A 22,795-nucleotide genomic window follows, 5' to 3' on the forward strand; every position below is an offset into this window, starting at 1 on the left:
AACTACGGCCCGCGGGCCGAACACGGCCCACCCCCACACTTGGACCGGCCCTTTGAACAACGTGTAATTTCTAACTGCAATTGCGGCATTGCACCGACGTGGTGGCGGGGGCGCTGTTTCGCAAATAATTGGAAATAAATTTCCACTATAAATTGATGCAGAAAGGGCACAAATTGCATCTAAATTCACCAGAATGCAAGAAATTAAGTGTTTGATGCTCGTTTAAGGACCCCCAGACAGCCCTGCTTCATGGGTCCCCCCGTGTATGATGAGGGTCCTCTCTCAAGTATCAGACTGTAAAACTGATTATATTTCATTGACATATCACTATAGGTCTAAATTCCATCCAAATTCAACTGTTTAGACTTTGTTTGCATCCACCAGTGCTCTCCTGCGTGCAATTGCTTTGCGCAACCGCCTCCATTCCACTCCGTTCCATATTATTTTATGTTAGAGACCAACCCAGGCCCCCCATCACAGAAAGGAAAAATTATGTGGCCCTCACAGAAAAAAGTTTGGAGACCCATGTGTTACACCCTCTGTTAAAACCTATAAACACACACGTGTCTCAACTACCATGTTCAACCTGTGCAATAATGAATATGACTATTTTTCAAATGTTGCAGCCAATACACCAGATGTTGTTGTTGTCGATGAGGACAGTAGAGAGGTCATCATTTTGGAAGTGGGTTGCGCGTTTGACTACAGCCTAGAAGAGGCCTTTCTTACCAAAGTTGTGAAGTACCATACACTCAAAGATGCCATTGTACAGCTTGGGTACAAATGTAAATTATTAGTGTTTATATTTGGAAGCCTTGGTAATGTCCACAGACTAGTCGTCAGGGGGTTGCAGATGGCAGGAATTCCCAAGCCTAAGCAAAGGCCGTGGCAAAATTCTGCTCAATATCTGCAATAATTGGCAGCCGCCACATATGGAGGAGACGCTGCTACCTGTACCCATAGACAGATTGTAAAGCTTGAATTATCGAGTGTCCTATGCTGGTGCAACTAATACTGTTTGTGTTCAAGAATTTTATTGTAAAATGTGAACGCAAATAAAGATATTAAATGTCCGTCCGTCTGTCCTCCTAGGTAAATGTTACAAGGTGCCTCAGGGTCTCAGCGATGAGGGCAAGAGGAAAAGGAAAGGCCCCACCGTGCGTTTGTTTGTTTGTGTGTGTGTTGGTGTTTCAATGTGTGTGTCGTCAATGAGTCTCCCGTGAGTGTGAGACAGACCATGTTAGGCTGTGAGTTGGACAGACAGAGCGTGTTAGGCTGTGAGTTGGACAGACAGACCGTTAGGCTGTGAGTTGGACAGACAGAGCGTGTTAGGCTGTGAGTTGGACAGACAGAGCGTGTTAGGCTGTGAGTTGGACAGACAGAGCGTGTTAGGCTGTGAGTTGGACAGACAGACCGTTAGGCTGTGAGTTGGACAGACAGACCGTGTAAGGCTGTGATTTGGACAGACAGAGCGTGTTAGGCTGTGAGTTGGACAGACAGCGTGTTAGGCTGTGAGTTGGACAGACAGAGCGTGTTAGGCTGTGAGTTGGACAGACAGAGCGTGTTAGGCTGTGAGTTGGACAGACAGAGCGTGTTAGGCTGTGAGTTGGACAGACAGAGCGTGTTAGGCTGTGAGTTGGACAGACAGAGCGTGTTAGGCTGTGAGTTGGACAGACATAGCGTGTTAGGCTGTGAGTTGGACAGACAGACCGTTAGGCTGTGAGTTGAACAGACAGAGTGTGTTAGGCTGTGAGTTGGACAGACAGACTGTGTTAGGCTGTGAGTTGGACAGACAGAGCGTGTTAGGCTGTGAGTTGGACAGACAGAGCGTGTTAGGCTGTGAGTTGGACAGACAGAGCGTGTTAGGCTGTGAGTTGGACAGACAGAGCGTGTTAGGCTGTGAGTTGGACAGACAGAGCGTGTTAGGCTGTGAGTTGGACAGACAGAGCGTGTTAGGCTGTGAGTTGGACAGACAGAGCGTGTTAGGCTGTGAGTTGGACAGACAGAGTGTGTTAGGCTGTGAGTTGGACAGACAGACTGTGTTAGGCTGTGAGTTGGACAGACAGAGCGTGTTAGGCTGTGAGTTGGACAGACAGACTGTGTTAGGCTGTGAGTTGGACAGACAGAGCGTGTTAGGCTGTGAGTTGGACAGAGAGAGCGTGTTAGGCTGCGAGTCCTGACCCATGCCCTCCTCTCGTTCCAGACGACCCCCCCGATCGCAAGCTGAAGAACGGACCGGAGTTGACAGGTAAAACGGTCTCTGGGGCGCCTGGAACTGGTGTTGTGTTCCTGCTTGTGTCCTGCCTGGGCTGAGTAAGTCACGTCTCCTGTTCTGTTGCAGACCTGAACTACATTTATTCGGCTAAAATGAAAGAGAAGCTGAAGACACGGAAGAGGATCCTAAAGAGAACGGTGTGTGTGTGTGTGTGTGTGTTTCTGTGCAGCTGTGGCTTACTATAAGTTTGTGTGTGTGTGTGTGTGTGTATTTCTGTACAGCTGTGGCTTACTATAAGTTTGTGTGTGTATTTCTGTACAGCTGTGGCTTACTATAAGTGTGTGTGTGTGTGTGTGATTTCTGTCCAGCTGTGACCTACTATAAGTGTGCGTGCGTGTGTCTCCATGCTTATAAGTGTGCGTGAGTGTGTGGCTCATAAGTGTGTACTAACGGTGGCCTCTGGGGGTCTCAGGGTGTAATTTAATTAATTTAGCCATTTAGCAAACGCTTTTATCCAAAGCGACTTACAATTACGAATTACAGGGACATTCCCCCTGGAGTAACTGAGGGCTAAGTGCCTTACCCAAGGGCACACTAGTAGTGGTGTGGCTTCAGGCGGGATTTGAACTCACAACCTTCCGATCCCAAGTCCAACTCACTATCCACTAGACCACCACTACCCCTGTGTGTGTGTTTGTGTCAGACGAGGAGCTGAAGAGGACGTACCTGCAGCTGGACGAGAGAGAAGAGAGAGAGGGAGGGGAAGGAGGGGAGGACGCCCAGCCAGAGGGACTCAGACTCCACGACCACCAGGGTGAGACCTGACACCCTGACCTTTAACCTTTGACCCACCCTGTAACCCCAGACCGTCCCTGGTCAACCCTGGTCAGCTGACCCCTCCTCACACCCAGCCTCAGCACCTGACCCAGTAGCGGGGCTGACGGCCGGTCTCTCTGGGTCCTGCTGTGGTCTCCGCTGCTGTCTGTCTGAGTTAGAGAAGGTTCCGGGTGTCAGTACAGTACTATTTACACTATCTAAATATCATTAGAGAAGAGATTTGGTGAGGCTGCATTCTCATTTGATGCACCCAAATTGTGGAATGCACTGCCAGTTTACATTAGGGATGCAACCTCAGCAAATATGTCCAAGTCAAGACTAAAAACCCATCTTTTTAATATTGCCTTTAAATGACTAAATAATTAAATTATGATTATATAATGATTGGAGCACTTTGAGCTGCAACGTTTGCAGGAAAAGCGCTATACAAAGAACGTTTTTTTCTGATTTTCTGATTTTCAAATCAGACCAGAGTGTCTTTTTCAACGGAGCCCTGCTATAGAAATGATACAAGTACATCGGATATAAGCTAAAGCAAACAGGATACCATTTCATAGAAACATGAACACTAGGTGGTAACGAGGAGATAGGTAGGTGCTAGGGATGATGGTAGGTAGTCCACCTGACACTAGTCCCAGTCATCTTAGTGGTATCATTCCTGTGTGTCTGGGCCTGGGTGAAAGGTACACCGAGGTACGATGGTAGCCTAAATGGCATTAGGCCCCGACGTTCGTCTTAATGGTACTACTGTTCCTCTGTGTCTGGGCCTAGGTGACGACCATTCTGACGAGGACCACGACTTCCTGGCTGACATCCCCGCTGAGTTTGGAGGTGGTCAGGACTTCATAATGCCAGGTATTCCCAGGCGGTACTACTGTTTATCCTGTTCTCTGTCTGTCTGTCTGTCTGTCTGTCTGTCTGTCTGCCTCTCTGTCTGTCTCTCAATCCCCTATCCTCTCTGTCTGTCCCTCTGTCAATCCCCTATTCTCTCTGTCTGTCCCTCAATCCCCTATCCTGTCTGTCTGCCATTCAGTCCCCTGTCTGTCTGTCTCTCAATTCCCTATCCTCTCTGTCTGTCTGTCTGTCCCTCCCTCAATCCCCCCTGTCTGTCTGTCTGTCCCTCAAACCCCTGTCCTCTCTGACTGTCCGTCCCCCAATCCACTATCCTCTCTGTCTGTCTGCCTGTCTGTCTGCCTGTCTGTCCGTCTGTCCTTCCCTCAGTCCCCATACATTCACCCTGTCATATTCAAATATATTCCATTCCATGTGTCGGTTGGATGTGTGTGTGTTGAATGTGTGTGTGTCTGTTGCTTGCAGAGCCCCAGGCAGATGGGATGAGCTATGAAGACCTGGTGAAGCAGAGTGTGGTACGTACCGTAGGCCACGCCCCCTGGTCTCCTGTCCCAGGGTGCACCACGCCCCCCTGGTCTCCTGTCCCAGGGTGCACCACGCCCCCCTGGTCTCCTGTCCCAGGGTGCACCACGCCGTACCTGGAGAGACCAGGTCACACTGTGTCCCTCCCTCTGCCAGACCCCCTGTGGTGATGTCATAGATGCTGCCTCCTCTTACCCTGCTGATGTTGTCCTCGCTCCCTCCTCCCCTCTCTTGCTCTCTCCCTCCTTCCCTCCCTCTCTTGCTCCCTCCTTCCCTCCCTTCTTCTCTCGCTCCCTCCCTCCTTCCCTCTCTCTCCCTCCCTCCTTCCCTCCCTCCCTCCCTCTCCCCCTCCCTCCCTCCCTCCCTCCCTCTCCCCCTCCCTCCATCCCTCCCTCTCCCCCTCCCTCCCTCCCTCTCCCCCTCCCCCCCTCCCTCCCTCCCTCTCCCCCTCCCTCCCTCCCTCCCTCTTCCCCCCTCTCCTCCTCCCTCCCTGTATATAAATGACAATTTATATACATACTGCAAGGATGCCAAGTAAATGAACATACACCACACAATCATTATTCACGACGGTAGTTAAGTACCCTAAGAGTAGGCTGATGGTACAAAGATAGAATCGATTGCCACAGACGTATCGAGAAGTATCCATCCACGTTGTGGTTCAGTCTGATCAGTGAATAACTTAACAGGCCCTCGTTTTCACATTGAGAATATCTCTAGAAGGTCTTCAGTTTAGCCAGTTTAGCCACATTGTCAGTGTTGCTACAGAATTGGCTGTGTTTCATTCCAGAAGGTACTACCTTCCCGCCTCTGGTTCACTCCCCTTCACAGATCTGACAGGCCTGGACGGGTGTAAGCAATGTAGTATAAGCTAGGTACAGCTGCTTTAGCCCAGAGATCAAGGACCCCAATTGAAATAAGCCAGTGGCTTTCTTGGGTTTTTATCCTGTTAGTTGACCTTGTATGTAATATGTACTGCCATGTACCTACTTCTGCAAATCTTCTAATAAAGTTTTCAATCAATCAATCAATCAATCAGATGCCCAATCTATCAGATCTGTGAAACGGATCAAACGGTGGGTGTGGGGAGCATGCAGCACCTGGCCTGTAGAGGGAGCTACAGGACCGGGGTGGAGGAGAGTGGACGAGGGGTCATCCCATCATCATCCACTCTCCACCCCCAGTCCTGTAGCTCCCTCTAATAGTCCAGACGCCTCCTTCCCTCTTGTTCTCTCCCTCCATCCTTCTCTCTCTCTCCCTCCTTCCCCCTCTCGCTTTCTCTCTCCCTTCCTCTCTCGCTCCCTCCCTACCTCCCTCCCCCACAGTTAGGGCAGAAGTTTCTAGAACGAAGAGCAACCTCGCTCTCGGGTCGCCAAACCGTTCAGTCCGGTGAGTCCGTGACTCCTCGACACATGTCGTCGTCGTCATAGCAACTTGACGTAGGTCTTCATGTGGTTCCGGATGCTCTCGGCAACCTCTTTGCAGAGGCAGCACTGCTCATCCAAGGCTCAACATGTATTTACAGCAAGAAGGTGAGTCCTAGAACAGTCCAACATGGGACCCACAGACCCAGAGACAGAGGACATCCTCGTGGTGTGACGACTGTATATCTGGGCTATCAGAAGTCACAGACAGGGCTACGTCATCATGACAGCGTGATTTAAAATGACCTCCGCTACATAATAATAATAATAAGGGGTGCACATAACTTTTTGGGGCCAGTGCTCAGAGGAGCACCTAGGGATGCTGCTTGGTGCTCCCCGAGCTCGCGAGTCACGACCCGTCCCACAGGATGGATAAAAAAGGGATACATGGATAACTTATATTAGCAAAACGACATTTATTCATAAATGAAGATGAACAAACAAATGATTATGTGCAAAACAATAGAAACATATGCAAAATCAAATGACTGCTCTTTAAGCATGAAAGTCTGTCAGACTCCTTTAAACACAATGAAATCAACTGACATCTCTTTAAGCACTAACTGAATGTCTGTTCTTTAAACACACTGAAATAAACGGACATCTCTTTAAGCACTGCTCTGTTCTGTAAACACTGAAATCAACTTTTCAACAAAAAGTTACAGCCTAAGCATTTATTTATGCTACAAGCTTAATCATCATCATCACTGCTCTCTTGACTGCTTTTATCACTGTCCTCAATTTCAACCATGGTAGAGGATGTTGTAGGCTAGGGGTCTCCAACCTTTTTTCATCCGAGAGCTACTTTGAAAAAATGTAAGTGGCCGCGAGCTACTCATATCTTATTACTTACATTCATTCACATAACGTATCAAAACACTCTGATATTCTTCACTAGCATGCTCTGTTTCAAATGTCAATGTGTAAGCTCACTATAGTAGTAGCAGTATATTCTGTATCCATATATCAATGTATCACATCACCTCCATTCACATATCAAAAGCTTATAATTGTATGGTCCACATGTGTGTAATAAGTGCATTCACCTTTTCTAGTTTTTTCAGTCAGAAAACATTAGTATTTTTTTCTTCTTTTGTCTCTTTCCAAAAAAATTGTGCATGTGTGTAATAATGCATTCACTCCAGGGCTGGACTGGGACAAAAATTAGGCCCTGGCATTTTTGGCCCAGACAGGCCCACCCCAATCGGTCGGACCACACCCACCAGCACAAAAATACTTGCCTTATATACTCGTCTTATATACTGTGCTGTACAGTCATATGACAAACTGTAGTATTCCCCCAAACCACTACAAAGACGACTACATACAGTAAGCAATGGTACCAGTGCAAGTAGACCAGTGTACTCAGTGATCAGATTCCAGAGCGAATTTACGAACGCAGCCTTGTTGTTCTAGATTTATTTTTCCATTATCAACCTATCATTGCGCTTTAGAGTAAAACAAAGCACGCAACTGTCGCGTCTATCTTTTCATGGCAACTCTACATTGTGATTTAGAAGGGATATTAACTAATATTAAGTAATATTATTACTTGGTTACATTTTGCAATTGATCCGCGGTACACATGCGTGCCGAACCGTGGGGGGCGATCCGTTACACCCCTACACAGCTACCTATATTTTCCTTACCGGGTCAACGGTTACAGGCTGACTCGGCCCCGCTTCTTCTGTATCCTCTCTATCCTCTGTATCTGTCCCCTGCTCCCGCTCCTCCCTGCTAGCCTCCTTTTCAACCCTAACCCTAACCCTAAACCTCTGTATCTGTACCCTGCTCCCGCTCCTCCCTGCTAGCCTCCTCTTCAACCTGTTGCTGTTGCTGCTGTGGTAAACTTGAGGGTGCAGCAAACATGTCCCTAATGTTTACACATTTGGCAGGATCTGCCTCGAGTTTCTTCTTGTTTTTCTCCCTAAGTTTTTCCCAGCCTCCCTTCCGTTTTAGTGTGCTTTTGCGCTCCATCTCTCTCAGTATCTATCTAGTAACTATCCAGGCTAACTAAATTTATTTAGCCCAAAACTACCGCGAAACTGAGACGGAGGTCTGGTGCTGCGTGCGTGCGTGACCCCTGACCCCACCCCCCCCCCCCTTCTCTCTGTTGATTGGGCCAGCCCAGTGTCTGTATAGAAAATTGGCCAATGGGCCGCTGTCCCTGATTTATGGGCCGTTCAATGGTAGCTTTCGATTTATGGGCCGTTCGATGGTAGCTTTCGGCCGGGCCTGCTGGTAAAAAAAAATATTAAAAAAGCCTTGGTAGCCTTTTGGGGCCATCTGGCATACCGGGCATTTAACTAACCCTAACAAATGCCCGGTATGCCAGATGGCCAGTCCAGCCCTGATTCACTCATTCCTACACTTGAGATGAATGTCACTGCATGGAGTCTACAAGAGTTGTGTATGCTGGAGTGTATCCACTTAGGTTCACTCTTATAGAGTCATTTAGATGCTCATCTGTCAGTCTTGTTCAGAAGTAGTAGTAGTATTTCATTACATTCATATCAGAAAAATCTGATTCTCAAAGGTATGTAGAGCCAAATACAACAAATACTTTCAGGGCTGCTTGGTGAATATTCTTATAGTTTTCTGGGTCTACCAGGCTCCAGACATGTTGTGAATGTTGTTGCGATTGTAGCTGGACATTATTCTGGAGCTTTATAACCTCCATCTCCATTTCTCCAGGCTTGACACTGAACAGTTCAGCTATCTGCTCTCAGTGTTTCCCCTAGGTTTGCTGCCTTGGGGAGGGGGTGGCATGGACTGTGGCATATGTGGTCTTGACTACCTGTCCACTTTCTCACCTGGTTCTTGCTCTCTCTCTTTGGTGTGCCGACACCATCCTGCTCTCTCTCCTTCTCTCCTTCTCTATCCTCCTCTTTTGCTGTCAACCAAAAGGCAAACATAACAACCAGAGTATTTATAATTTAATAATAGGTATAAATTGATCCATATCAATTCATTACATAATTCGAATTGAATATTGGTTTGCTGAAAAATAAATGGTATATCCATCTATAGAAAACAGACATTTCCAATGAGTGAGGGTTGTGCCAATGCTTCAATCCACTGTCCATGTACTGTAAATATACCATTGTAGGAGTTGGAGCGTACAAACGAAACGGAGACTTGGTGCCAGTATAAAGCCGACCGTGTCGGCATTTATTGAACTCGCCCCATAGCAACATACAACACTTAAATGTTACCTGTAACCCCATACGTCACACCCCAGTGACCGGCGTTAAGGTGCCCGCACACAATTCCCCATAACCAAACACACAGGTGAATTATGTACATCCTACATCATAGTATTTCCGCTACAGACCTCCCCCCAGAATTCACCATAATTGAGAACAGTCACCATTGCGGGGCCCGGATCACCCGTCCAAAACGGCTCCGTAAAACCGGAGCAGGGACTGACAGTTCAACAGGGGTCTGCTTATGAGGGACAGCAGGTGGTCTTTTAGAGGCTTTGCGGTGGCGTGGGGGCATAGCTGGAGGGCGGCCCCGCCTCGGGGGCCGAGCCAACCCCACGGGCTGGTCCAGATCCACGTGAGCTGGTTTAAGTCTGTCCACTGAAATGTAATCTGGCTTACCCCCGATGTCCACCAGAAAAGCCTTGTCTCCAGCCTCCAGAACCCGAAACGGTCCGTCATAGGGCGGTTGAAATGGCCCTCGGTGGGCGTCATGGCGGATGAACACGTACTCCGCCGTTCGCAGGCAGGGTGGCATATATGACTGGGGTAGCCCATGCTGTGAGGTGGGTACAGGTGCGAATGCCTTGGCATTATCCAAAAACTCGGCTCGCTGTTTGAGCGCCGACCAAGGGATCGTGGCGTTAGGGACGAAATCCCCAGGAACCCGTAGCGGCTGTCCGTAGACAAGCTCGGCGGATGACGACCGAAGGTCTTCTTTAGGGGCGGTCCTAAGGCCCAACATGACCCACGGCAGCCTGTCGACCCAACCACTGTCCTTGAGGCTAGCCCGAAGTGCAGCTTTCATAGAACGATGAAACCGATGATATTGTAACGATCCTGTATGAGGCCCGTTAACAGCTCCACCAAGGGAATTAACTCTCTTGGTCTAATGGTTAGCGCGGCCGTCGGTTATGTGGGAGGTTGGGGTTCGACTCCCGCATGGGGCGAGTTACACTAGAAGATTCCCGTTCGCTACAATATGATAAAGACTGATAAGAAGCAGACAAACAATAGATTGGGGGTAGCCAATATTTTAAATCTATTTCTCATTAAATTGGAAAAGTAAATGGTTTTCTAATTGCAATACGGGAGTGTATTTCTTAAACATGTATTCACTGGACTGAAATAACTTATTAAAACATTGCAACAAAATGTGCATTTTTGGTACAATAATACAATTTCTGCATTTGTATGACATCACTTGATAACGGTCCCTGAGGTGACTTGTTGAGAGCTTGGTAGAGCTCGCAGCATCTGTACAGGCTACTGCAGAGTCAAAGGCGCGTGCGTGTCCCCCTCCTCCTCCTGAACCCGTGCGGGCTGGCAGAGGAAAAGGCGGGAAAGGACTCGGCAAAGCAGCAAACTTCTAATCCGTGATAACAAGACACTCCTGTGATGTGAGTAACCATTTCACCACTTTGAGAGGAATTCCTCATATATATTCTATTTGGCAGATTTTGGAGTGCCTGCCTGTGTATTCTAGTTGACATGACATAGATGTTGTTTGTTTAAAACATTTATATTGATCTCTGCAGACTAAGAGAACGGTCGAGGTTATGCTAGCTCGACAGCTTGGTAGAGCTAGCATCTGTACTTAGCTACTGTGCAAAGCAGGGTTGCCAGATGGGGCGGATTACCGCCGAATGGGCTACTTTTGATCACCGGATAAAAAGCATTTGGGCAGTTGGGCTGGATAAATAGCATTTAGGCAATATCAAAATGTCAGTACCTGAAAGTTACAAAATGCTTTAAGTTAAAACGCACACCCTAGTAGCTACATAGCCTACAATGTGCATTTTTTAACGTTATTTTACAAACATCATTGGTATTACCATGAAGCCCAATTCTAGCAGAATAAGAAAGATGGATGCTGCATCTGGAGAGGATGGTGTTGCTTTGATCCAGTTGGACTCCCCAGACTACGTCTCCACTGAGGTCTCTCAGAACACGGAGGTGGAGGAGTCGACCGCGGTGAGTGGTCCCAGGAGACCGTCTGTGTACATCAGATGCTCCTCTGAAGTGTTATAGAATAAGAATAATAATAGATTTAATTTAAAAGTGCCTTCCTCAAACTCAAGGACACTGTACAGAAAACAAAGAGAAGCAAAAAAAAAGAGATAAAATCATATTAAAAAAGAACGAAGAAAGTTGTAAAAGCTTAGGCAGCTATGGGGGGATAGTGTTACTCAGGACCTCTGCCATGCTGTAGGAAGGCCAGTCTGAACAGATGGGTCCTGAGTCTGGTCTTGAATGTATGGAGAGTGGGATGGCTGGTGGAAGGGCTGGAACACAGCTTGGGTGCAGCAACAGAAAGTGTCATTTTTGAACGGGCCTTGTCTGACTGTGTATGTATACAGTGTGTAACTGATTGATGTTGTTGTTTGTGTGTCTCTGATGTGTAACTGATTGTGGTGTGAGTGTCTGATGATTGTCGTGTGTGTGTTTCTGATGTGTAACTGTTTGTTGTGTGTGTCTGCTGCGTGTGTGTGTGTGTCTGTCTGATGTTTAACTGATTGTTGTGTGTGTGTGTGTGTGTGTGTGTGTGTGTGTGTGTGATCCTCAGAGAGTGGAGGTGGCTCCTCTGGTCCCCGTGTCTCTGCTTCCTACTGAGCCCCTGGAGAAGTTGAGGGACGCGCTGATGGAGGGCAGGCCCTTCATCCCCATGGCTCTGTTTGAGTCCAACGGTGAGGCCCCGCCCCCTCTGTTTATTGAGGTTTTTTCAACAACTATACAATACAATAACATTTGGTAAATATAAGTAATATAATAATAATAATAATAATATTATATAAGTAATATCGGTTCCATCAATGTGGCTCAAATAATTCGCTGCTTGGTTGAGCTCCTTCTGAGTCAGATATAATTAGCCTGGTCGCGACCAGGCTAAAACACTGGCTAAAGTAAGACGCGCGTCAAAAAAGGCTCACAGGCGGAAACTACATCCCGAACGACAGTTCCTCTTTTAGGAAATATTAGTTCCCACTTCACACGAGATAGATAGATGGATAGGTTGACTGTGTGATAGATAGATAATTTTATATTTTGAAAGTGTGATCGATCGATAGATAGTTTGATTGTGTGATAGATAACTTGATATTTTGAAAGTGTGATAGATAGATCGATAGATCAATAAATAAAAGAGTGTAAAAAAAAGCATTGCTGTCATCACACCGGTCTGGCTGGCGCAGTGGTTAAGGCAGCCAGCTTGAGTTCCAAAGGTTGCGTGTTCGAGACTTGACTAATGCGGGGTACACACATAAGGATTTTTTGGGTTGTCTGAAAACAACAGAAAACGGCCGGTTATCAGATGGCTCTTAACATTTTCCTATAACAAAATCCTGGGGTGTGAGGTGTGTTAAGAGTCAATTCTCTTCAACTGTGCAATCAACTCTCCCGGCAACCTGCTCGGAAAATGGGCGTGGCCGGTAATTGTAAATGTGAAATGCGTTCAATACTTCCGACCAGAAACCATAGGGTTGCCAGGTTAGGGTGGAAAATGTCATTCCCATCTGGCAACCCTGCTCGCCAATCAAGAAGCGTGGGGAACGAGACAAGAGAGTTGGGAGTGTGTCGTAACGAAAATCTTTATGTCTGTGGGGTGCTGAAATGGGGAAATTCGCGCACACCACACACAACACGATCAAGGCTGTTCAAATCCAAGATTTAGTTTCTTCATGTGTGGGGTCTGTCTCAGATAAGATTTCTGTTAAGATTTTGAAATTCCTTATGTGTGTACCCCGCTTAAGTGTTTTTTTTTTTTTACATTTAACCAAAGATTTCATGCAAAGGCTTCAAACACCATTGTAATCGTGTCAGTTCTTGTAAATTAGCCTGCACCATAATTTTATAGCCTACATACTTTTTTAGATGAGATTTTAGATTAGATTCAGACAACGAAATGCAGTAAAAGTGTGTCCGAAGAGGGATTTGAACCACCGTCTAAAAATGACGAATGAATCCTATGGCAGCGGTCGATACCACTAGGCCATTGTGGCGATATGATGGTTAGTAGCCTGCTGCTGATATCACCACAGTAGTAAATATTCATTTATTAAAATATGAACATATAACAATAACTGGGGCTAGTATGACCTACGCATTTAATCGGTCAGCAATTTCTTGCCAAACCATTTCCCTCGCCTTGTTAATTGCGGCAGTATTGCACTATTTTACATCTTATTTTTCCGTCTTCATAAAGATCAATAATTCGGAATGCTGCGCAAATGTAGAACCCCTGCAAAGTGGAGTATCTTCATTTCGACAGATCGACTCTTCGGGGCTCTTTATGTCTGCGTGCATGCGCCCATATCGAAGATTTGTAAGCCTGTCTTCTGTGAACACTCATCACACGAGCCTGATCCTCGTTCGAGGAATCACCTGAGGCTTGAATTCTAATCCCGAGTTGCCTGATCGCCTGATTTATTTCAATCGCCGATATACTAAGCCACCTTTAGTGGAACGGCCCCCTGGTCAGTCAGTTAGGCCCCGCCCCCTCTGTAGTCTGTAGCATTGCCACGGTCCATGCCACCCCCCCAAGGCAGCAAACCTAGGGGAAACACTGCAGTATGCTGTGTTATGTAACGAACTACGTCATGACCCGGCCCTCTGAGCTCCGCGTTGTCTGTGTCATGTCCAGAGGGCGCAGGGCAAGCAGCAGGGGATGCTGGGATGGCTGTTGCCAGGGACGACGGTGACGAGCCTGACGGCGGGGAGGACTTCCTGCCCCTGGAGGACCAGGGGATGGAGGTGGACCAGGACCCCGCGGAGCACATCACCAGACAACAGGTGGGACCATACACACAAACACACACACACACACATACACACACACGCATACGAGGGGATGGAGGTGGGTTAGGGATCTATTTATTTCCTATATACAGGGCTTAAAGATTTCCGGCGCGGGGGAATTTTGAGCAATAAAATAAAAAATAAAAACATGCTATTTGCATCGTAATTTAAAGAGTCATCTTCAGCAAAGAGACAGTTCCGCCTACCAATGGTATCACATTGCTCAAGCCAACCAACGACTTCTAGCCAATCGGAGGCAGAGTAGTGGGGCGGGCCTTAAGAAGTTTGAATGAGTGTAATGTTAGCTTGTAGAGACGTTCGCTTTTAGCAAGCAGCCCGCTATCTCGCTAACTTTAGGAAGAGTCTATTAAAATGGAAGCCAAGTTTCTTAAACATGGCGAAGACACAGCTATACTAGAACGAGGAGTAAGGAATAAATGGCGCTGGGCATGGATAGAGGAGAGTAGTGACCCAGCCAGCACGCCCACGTGGGACCCATATGGGTTCAATGCGGGCTACTTGGGTACCAAGTGGGCATGGGCTGGAACTGGGCAAATTATGAGGGTCCCACATGGTCTGCATATGGGCTAACTGGGCATGGGATGGAAGTGAGCAAGCCCATGTGGTTCCCACGTGGTCTACATGTGGGCTAACTGGCACGGGTTGGAAGTGGGCAAGCCCATGTGTGTCCCACGTGGGCTACATGTGGGCTCACTGGCATGGGTTGGAAGGGGGGGGGGTTAAGTTAAGACTTTGACAGGGGGCCATTTTCGAAGTTTTGAAAGCCACTTCAGAGGAGCAGGCTATTATCAATGGTAGCATACAAAGACACGAGTACAAGCATTTATGCCAATTAGTCTTTCCTGAGTTTAAGCTGGTTATGGCCTCTTCCAGGTTTTTTTGGGTGTTTTTTTAGAGCTTGCTGCAAAAGACAATTAACCCTTGTGTGGTGTTCGGGTCAACCGGACCCGTTTTACATTTTTACTTGGTGAGAAATGGTACAAGAATACATTTGATCAATATGAAACTCCATGGCCTTGGCTTATTTTCTATGAAAAACATGTAAAAGTGAAAAAAAATGTTTTTACACATCCTACAATACCCCAACACATTTATGTCCTTCATAAGATCTTCGGGTCATTTAGGCCCGGATGCACAGAGACGCACAGAAACATACACACACTCACACTGACACTCACTCACTCACTCACACACCTCTGCTCTAGCTTTCCCGTGCCAAGAAGCCGTCTGCTCTCGCACTTTTTACCCTTTGAAGTGCAACATTGTAAACATTTTTACATTTTCTTGCACTGTACAGAACGTATGCAGCAACTGCAAAAAGTACATTTGAGGTACACACACTGTAACATTCTGTGCTTCATGTGTTGTGTAGACAGGCATACCCATGCACACACAATTGTAGCCAGTGGTATTTCAGAATTATTTGGGATTTTTCAGACATAATACTGTATTTCGACAGTGACAGTGAAAACAGTGTACATTCCGTTCGTGTTTTGTGATTCAGCATTTGCAGACATTTTTGAGAGATGTATTTCATAGCTATTGGCAAAAACAATCTTAGTTTGGTTCTTTCATTTCTATTCTTGTTCATTACCTGTATTTTCTTTACAGCTTTGATTATAATTAGATAAATGTGAAATTCAATTGAGAATATAAATTAAAAATAATAAACAGCAATGAAAACATTGTTTCATTAACATTTTTCCTAGATAAGTATGATTTATGACACCCAGGTCTTTATTATAGTGGATTTTGCATTTTCAAAGTTAGGGGCATCATGTGCGTAAAAACGCTTCTACTCATCATGCTGTCGTTCGGCCCCACCTATTCCCAGGAGTCTGACACTTTGTGAGTTGTTACTAAGCATCCTCTGCTCCAGCCTCTCCAAAGGGCAGCCCCCTAGATCCACTAGAACAAAAGATATGCACTTTTGAATGTGTACACAGTACCTATTGTGCATTATTGGGTACAGTACCTGTTTGTGCCCACAGGAGGCGCCCTTTAGCCCTCCAGCGCTATTTTGGGGCTTTCTTGCGCCCTGAGTATACCCCCTTGTATGGGTCACCCTTGGGACTAGGAGCACCGTGTCAAGACAAGTGCTTTTAAAACCCCAATGATGTCCCGGGTCAACTGGACCCGAACACTACGAAAGGGTCCAAAAAGTGAACATCACACAAAGGTTAAGTAAAAAAGGAGCCAGACCTAGTCAAGAAAGCTCCTCTGGGGTCAAATCACAGATTTTGAAATTAATATTGAATTAATTGTTATAACTTCATGTCATAGAGAGGAATTACCTGCATTTGCGTTTAGATTAAATTATTATGTTTTAAAGATATTTTCTTGATAGACGTGTCCCACGTGACAGCATTCGAATTGTCAACGTAAGAGGAGGAGTTGAGAATCTTCTTTAGATAACGGTGCCGGGGTAATGCGCATGCGCACCTTGATCCAGAATAGAACCGGGGATTGCCAGCCCAGCAAACGCCGAATAGCGAATACCATATTTATTTCTTACGAAATCAAGGTACTATTGCATGAAATTCAAACTGTAAGTATACCTAAATCAACGCGTTTGTAAGAATGCATGCTCCAATGGCCTAGTCGCATGTATGTTTGTGTTTGCAGGTTGTAAGACTGGCCTGAATCACTTCCAATGAATAAGCCGTGGAAAGTCTTGAGGCCTGCGCCTTTGTCTGCGTGCGGATAGCATGCTTTGTGTAGCAAGTAGCGCAGCTCGCCGCATTTCACACTATATTCGAATGAATCAGAATAACATGTCTAATGAATGTAACTTAATGCATCAATAAAGGCCAGTCGTTTATTTTGCAAATCAGCATACTCGCGTCTGCATTCTGCAAATAGACTAGATCCACGCTGGTCCCAATGGTTTTAGTCCCAGGACTGTTTTAATGATGCGCTCTGCCTCTGAAATGGCGCCTGAGTATGTTAGCCTCACGTATCCCCATATGCATTAGTCAAACGCAATTTGCACACTATCCAACGATCTTTATGAGTATGACCATGATCTGGCCACTAAATTAGCCACTAAATTAGTTAACAATCTACCACCCCACTCAGGGCGTTATGGTGTAGAGCACATCCGTGCGTTCTACAATAAACTGGGTGTACGCAAAGATGATTTTAAACTCTCCATGGTGTCAAACGATGAGGTGTTTAAAAAGCTGGGCGCTCTACACTCAGAAAAGGCCACGGGCCATGACAATATTCCAGCCAGATTTCTAAAAGACTCAGCTGCCTCCATTACCCCAATCATCACCCACATAATAAACCTCTCCATCAAACAGGGACACGTCCCCCTTGACTTTAAAATAGCAAGGGTAACCCCACTGTATAAAAAAGGAAGCAAATTAGACCCAGGCAACTACCGACCTGTTTCTATTCTTAATTCCATCTCGAAACTTATGGAAAAACTGTTTATGAACAGGTTGATAGGTACCTTACCGAAAAAAATCTGATGTATGAATTTCAATCAGGATTCAGAACATCCCATTCCACTGACACATGCCTTCTCTATTTGAACGACCACATCAACCATGAGGTGGACTCGGGCAAGTACTGCGGCATGGTCATGCTGGACCTCCAGAAGGCCTTCGACACAGTAGATCACCACATATTGTTAGATAAACTGAAAGCAATTGGGTTCGATAGAACATCGGTGAGCTGGATACAATCCTACTTAGAGGGGAGGGAACAGGTGGTTAGTGTGAACGGAACACTGTCCCCCCCCCCTCCCAGTGACCTGCGGCGTTCCACAAGGAAGCATATTGGGACCTTTACTGTTCCTAATATATGTGAATGACATGTCATCAGCATGTGATTGCAATTTGTTCCTGTTCGCGGATGACTCGGCTCTGCTGGTCTCTGACAGGGACATATTGCAGGTGGAAAAAGCGCTAAGCACTGAACTGAGTAGAATCTGCATCTGGCTAGCTGACAATAAACTATCAATACACCTAGGTAAAACTGAAACCATCCTATACGGATCCCCATCTAAACTCAGAAAGGCTGAACATTTTAAAATAAAAGTGGGTAACATTAATATCACAAGAAAAGAGGATATTACATACCTGGGCTCCATCTTAGAGGCAAATCTTTCCGGAGATAAAATGGCAGCAAAAGTAATCAAAAAAGTGAACCATAGAACTAGATTCTTGTACAGGATATCCTCACTTGTCAGTAAAAACACACTGAGGACCCTATCAGGAGCTCTCATTCAATGTCACTTCGACTATGCCGTAACATCATGGTACTATAGAACCACAAAGGCCCATAAAACAAGACTCCAGACAGCCCAAAATAAACTGGTTAGGCTTCTGCTAGGCCTCAACCCTAGGACACATCTAACCGCTGCTCATTTTTTTAGCCTTGATTGGCTACGAGTAGTTGACAGAGTGCAGCAGCTTGCACTGGGCCTGGTCTTCAAGATACGCTACACCACAAAGACACCCAAGTACCTGTCAACATACTTCCAAAAAGTGAACAACGTCCACACATACAACACCAGAGGAAGCTCCACGAACCACGTTCAACCGCGTTGCACCACAAACAAGGGGTTAAACTCGTTTGCAAACTATGCAGTAAAAATGTGGAACGCCCTTCCTATAATCTTAAAGGAGTGCAAAACACTGCCCACCTTCAAAACCACTCTCAAAAAACATTTACAGGAGGCTGCAATCCGTAACTGGACCCTCTAAATCAAAAATCTGATTAAAAGACCCGAACTACCCACTGTACATACTTTGTGTTTTGTCCCCCGCCCCCACCTGTGGTGAATGTCCCCACCTGTCCTACCCGCTGTACATACCTTATGTTTTGTTGTATTGTTCTTCCCATGATGGATGTATGTTTATCTTGTAGATAGTAATAGTTATTTGTCTGTATTATCTTGTAGATAGTACTAGTTTTTTTTTTTTTTTTTGTCTGTCTTACATGTAACGATGAATTGAAAATCAAGGACCCCAATTGAAATAAGCCAGTGGCTTTCTTGGGTTTTTATCCTTTTAGATGACCTTGTATGTAATATGTACTTCCATGTACCTACTTCTGCAAATCTTCTAATAAAGTTTTCAATCAATCAATCAATGGCATTTGATGATCTCGGCTACCAGTCAGCCAACTGTATGTTAGCTAAGCTATAACACTATGTGCAATATGACAACCCTCGTGCACATAAGGTTCAGAGATAGGAAATGTTAGGATATTTATAGCATAGCATAGAGTACAGCACAGTGTTTTATTTGTATAGTATAGTATAGTGGATAGTGTACATAGCCTTTATTTATGTAAACCAGCCCTTTTCCCTTGTTTTAGTATTTTTTTCCTAGCACCAGGGGAGCCCCCCCTCCCAAATTTCGTTGTATGGTACCTGTACTGTATTAATGACAATAAAGACCATTCATTCATCTACATTGTGTGATCTTGTGCGTCTCCCAGGGCTGACTATCCAGACTACACGACCATCATGGCTGATGGAGAAGGGTTTGTGGTACGCGTGCGGGGCCTCCCCTGGTCCTGCGCTGTGGACGAAGTCTCCAGGTTTTTCTCAGGTGAGAAGATAGGATACTCTACTATGAACACCAATCTGGTTTTAGTCATCTAGAAACTAAGCTTTTGCATGTGGCATTCATTCAACAGATTTAGCCTATCACTGATTATCTACTAAGACTCTTCAAAGGCATTTGTGTGTGTGTGTGTGTGTGTGTGTGTGTGTGTGTGTGTGTGCGTGTGTGTGTGTGTGTCTGTGTGTGTGTGTGTGTGTGTGTGTGTGTGTGTGTGTGTGTGTGTGGGGGGGGAAAATTCAACAACTGTTGATTTGTCTTCCAGATTGTAAAGTTGCAAACAATGGCACGAGTATCCATTTCACCTACACCCGGGAGGGCAGGCCCAGCGGAGAGGCGTTCGTTGAGCTGGAGACCGAAGACGACCTGAAGATCGCCGTCAAGAAAGACAGAGAGACCCTGGGGCACAGATATGTGGAAGGTTTTTTTTTTCTTCTTTTTTTTTTAATGCATATTCATCAATACACTAATCACTAACAACTTCACCATGAGTAAGGAGGTGGTATGGCCTAAAAACATAGGTTTTATAGTCTAGCTTGCCAGATCGACGCAGCTGGCCGCTCTCGTTTAAGAGACTACCGGTTGCATGATTGGATGTTAATTCAGGACATGTTTATGTGTTTGTCTCAGTGTTTAAGTCGAACAATGTGGAGATGGACTGGGTGATGAAACACACTGGTCCCAACTGCCCAGAGACTAGGGATGTTACGCTCGACGCAGTAGTCACGACACGGCGTCTATCTTCCGACGCAATGTGCGTCGATACAAATGTATCGATGCTTGTGTCAAATGGCAAAAACCACGTGACTACTCGAAGAAAGATTCGTACGTCACACACGCACATCTGAACCGTGTGTCAGTCGTTCCGCAAACGGGGCAGTGTTCCAAGTTTGGTACTGCATAAAATGACGTTGAACTCTCTCATATTCACTCATATTCACTCATATTCGAGGGTTGTAGTTAGAGTGGAGACATACGGACGCTAGACAGAATACATTTATTGACAGAGACAGAGATAGAGATAGAAATAGACATGAGATTGGTAGATATTGATAGATAGATATAGAACATACAGAGATAGTCATAGATTCATAATTGCAACACATAGGCTAGCCAGATAGATACACATAAAAAAACGTTGCCTGTTCATGTACACAAGCAATAAATATTTGATTGTTCACATAAGCACAAGTCTGTCCAGTTTCCACAATGTAGCCTTGTTTTGCACTCTTTCCCTGTTCCACGAGCACGTCCCAACACTGTTGACCCTGTTATGACATGTTGACCATTTATATCTAATGACCATTTATATCTAACCGAAATGTCATTCCGATTTGTATCCTTACATGTCAAGGGGATAGTGGAGTGAATTGGACTGGTGATCGGAAGGTTGTGAGTTCAAATCCTGCCTGAAACACCACCACTAGTGTGCCCTTGAGTACTACAATTACTCCAGGGGGAATGTCCCTGTAAGTAGCTTTTGGATTAAAAGCGTTTGCTAAATGGCAAATTCTATTCTATTCATATCAGAAATGGACACAACAGTTGCATTTATTTATTTATTCATATATGTATTTATTATAGTCTACTAGACACACCAACTTTTAAGACCACATATATGGCCACATACACATCGACACAGTTTGTCACAGCACCTTTATTGAACAAGACATCGCAGATGACGGTGGGCTTATTGTATTTTGCCTCAAATTCCTGACTTGTGAATAAGTCGATACAGCCGCCATACCACGACCTGACCAGCGATGTCATTGTGGAGCTGCTGTACCACGACCTGACCAGCAGATGGCAGTATAGGCAGTACCATGACCTGACCAGCAGGTGGCAGTATGGAGTTGCTGTATCGACTGCATCGAAAGATCGACACTTTTTCCGACACAATTGTGTCGAACGTGTCAATTGCGTCGAAAGCTTTGTTTCCCCCATCACTACCAGAGACGGAGGGGGACGGCCTGGTGCGGCTGCGCGGCCTGCCCTTCGGCTGCAGCAAGGAGGAGATCGTCCAGTTCTTCTCAGGTGAGGGTGAGAGGTCACCCTCCTCTCCTTCAATCCAGTCATGTGCACCCACGGTCACTCTCTTTTGACATTAGTCTAGCAGGTCTGGCTATTTTATATTGGGCACTTACAGCTTTTCCTTCCTGTGATTTTTTCCCCCCATACACTCAGGTTGCCATGGTTGGAGATATCGGAGGTACTTCACTGGATGATGCTACCAGAAGAATGATGCCGTACCTCCTCTCAAATGATCTGGCAGTCCAGTTCAACCTTCATGGACGTCACAGCAAGAAGTTCAGAGAAATGCACCTTTATGATGTCATATATGGTAAGTTTGAGTGTTGAATTGCTCAGTCTAACTTTTACATTTTTTATTTGGCAACACATTTGATGTATACCAATAGAAGGTATGCCACAGCAAAGACAGTATATACAGCAATGGAAACGGGGCACAACAAATCTTCAAAACATTTAAACTGATGTCACTCAAGAAAGTTCCATAATGCTATAATTTCTAACAGTTGGCCCCTTGTCATTTCTATTAGGGGGACTAAAGAAAAATGCCCTCACTCAAGAAACCAACCACAAGGATGCAGAAAAGGCTCTCTCCAAGTGGTTCACTGGAGCTCGCGATAGAGGTGGAAAAAGAGTTAGACCTCGGACACAGCTTCTACAACTGGATGATGCACCAACCCAGTAGGCAAAGTCTCTGTCTCTCTTTCTCTACAATGCTGCCCTGTGGTTGGTTCTGTCACTGGGGATTAAAACCGAAAGGCTGAAGAGACACGCACAGAGGGCCCAAGATTTTTTTTTTATTGCACTGCTTGGACACACCACACCACACCACCCCATCCTCGCTGGGCGGAAGAGCAGCCACAGCTGGTGGCTCATCGCACTGCCAGCAGGTACGAAGCGGTTCAATAACTCCTTTGTCCCATCAGCCATTAAACTGTACAACTGCTCGGTGGGCAGCAGGTTGCAGGCTTGGGGCAGGGTGGCAGGTGGTGACTCCACCACTACCCCCACCATCACCACCAACCACCCACCTCCGCCCCCCCCCCCCCCCCCCCCTACCCTGCCACACCCCCACCGAACTGGAACTGTACCGAACTGAACTGAGTCACTGAGTGAACGGCCGTGACCTGAACATATGAACACTTCAGGAACACTACTGTAACTGCAACTCAACTGTACTGTACTGAACAGAACTGAACTGAACTGAACCTAACGAACCGAACTGAGTCACTGAGTCACTGAGTGTATGGACGTGTCTGTTTTTTGTGTGTTGTCACTGCTGTTGTATCCTACTGACTCACCTGCCAGTGAGGACGCAGA

The 22,795-nt window shown here is 46.0% G+C and overlaps 1 protein-coding gene across 1 annotated transcript; it reads left to right on the forward strand.

Moving 5' to 3' along the window:
* Positions 1–19,350: 19,350 nt before the first annotated feature.
* Positions 19,351–21,672, forward strand: LOC308166927 (heterogeneous nuclear ribonucleoprotein H-like; the record flags this gene model as incomplete). Its single annotated transcript, XM_080541250.1, has 5 exons — positions 19,351–19,435; positions 19,713–19,868; positions 20,078–20,142; positions 21,403–21,481; positions 21,632–21,672. The coding sequence occupies 5 exons, from the start codon at positions 19,351–19,353 to the stop codon at positions 21,670–21,672; spliced, it is 426 nt and encodes a 141-aa protein (XP_080397376.1).
* Between the last annotated feature and the right edge of the window lie 1,123 nt (positions 21,673–22,795).

Source organism: Nansenia antarctica (genome assembly GCF_963989245.1).
Source record: "Nansenia antarctica genome assembly, chromosome: 10".
Taxonomy (NCBI): Eukaryota; Metazoa; Chordata; class Actinopteri; order Argentiniformes; family Microstomatidae; genus Nansenia; species Nansenia antarctica.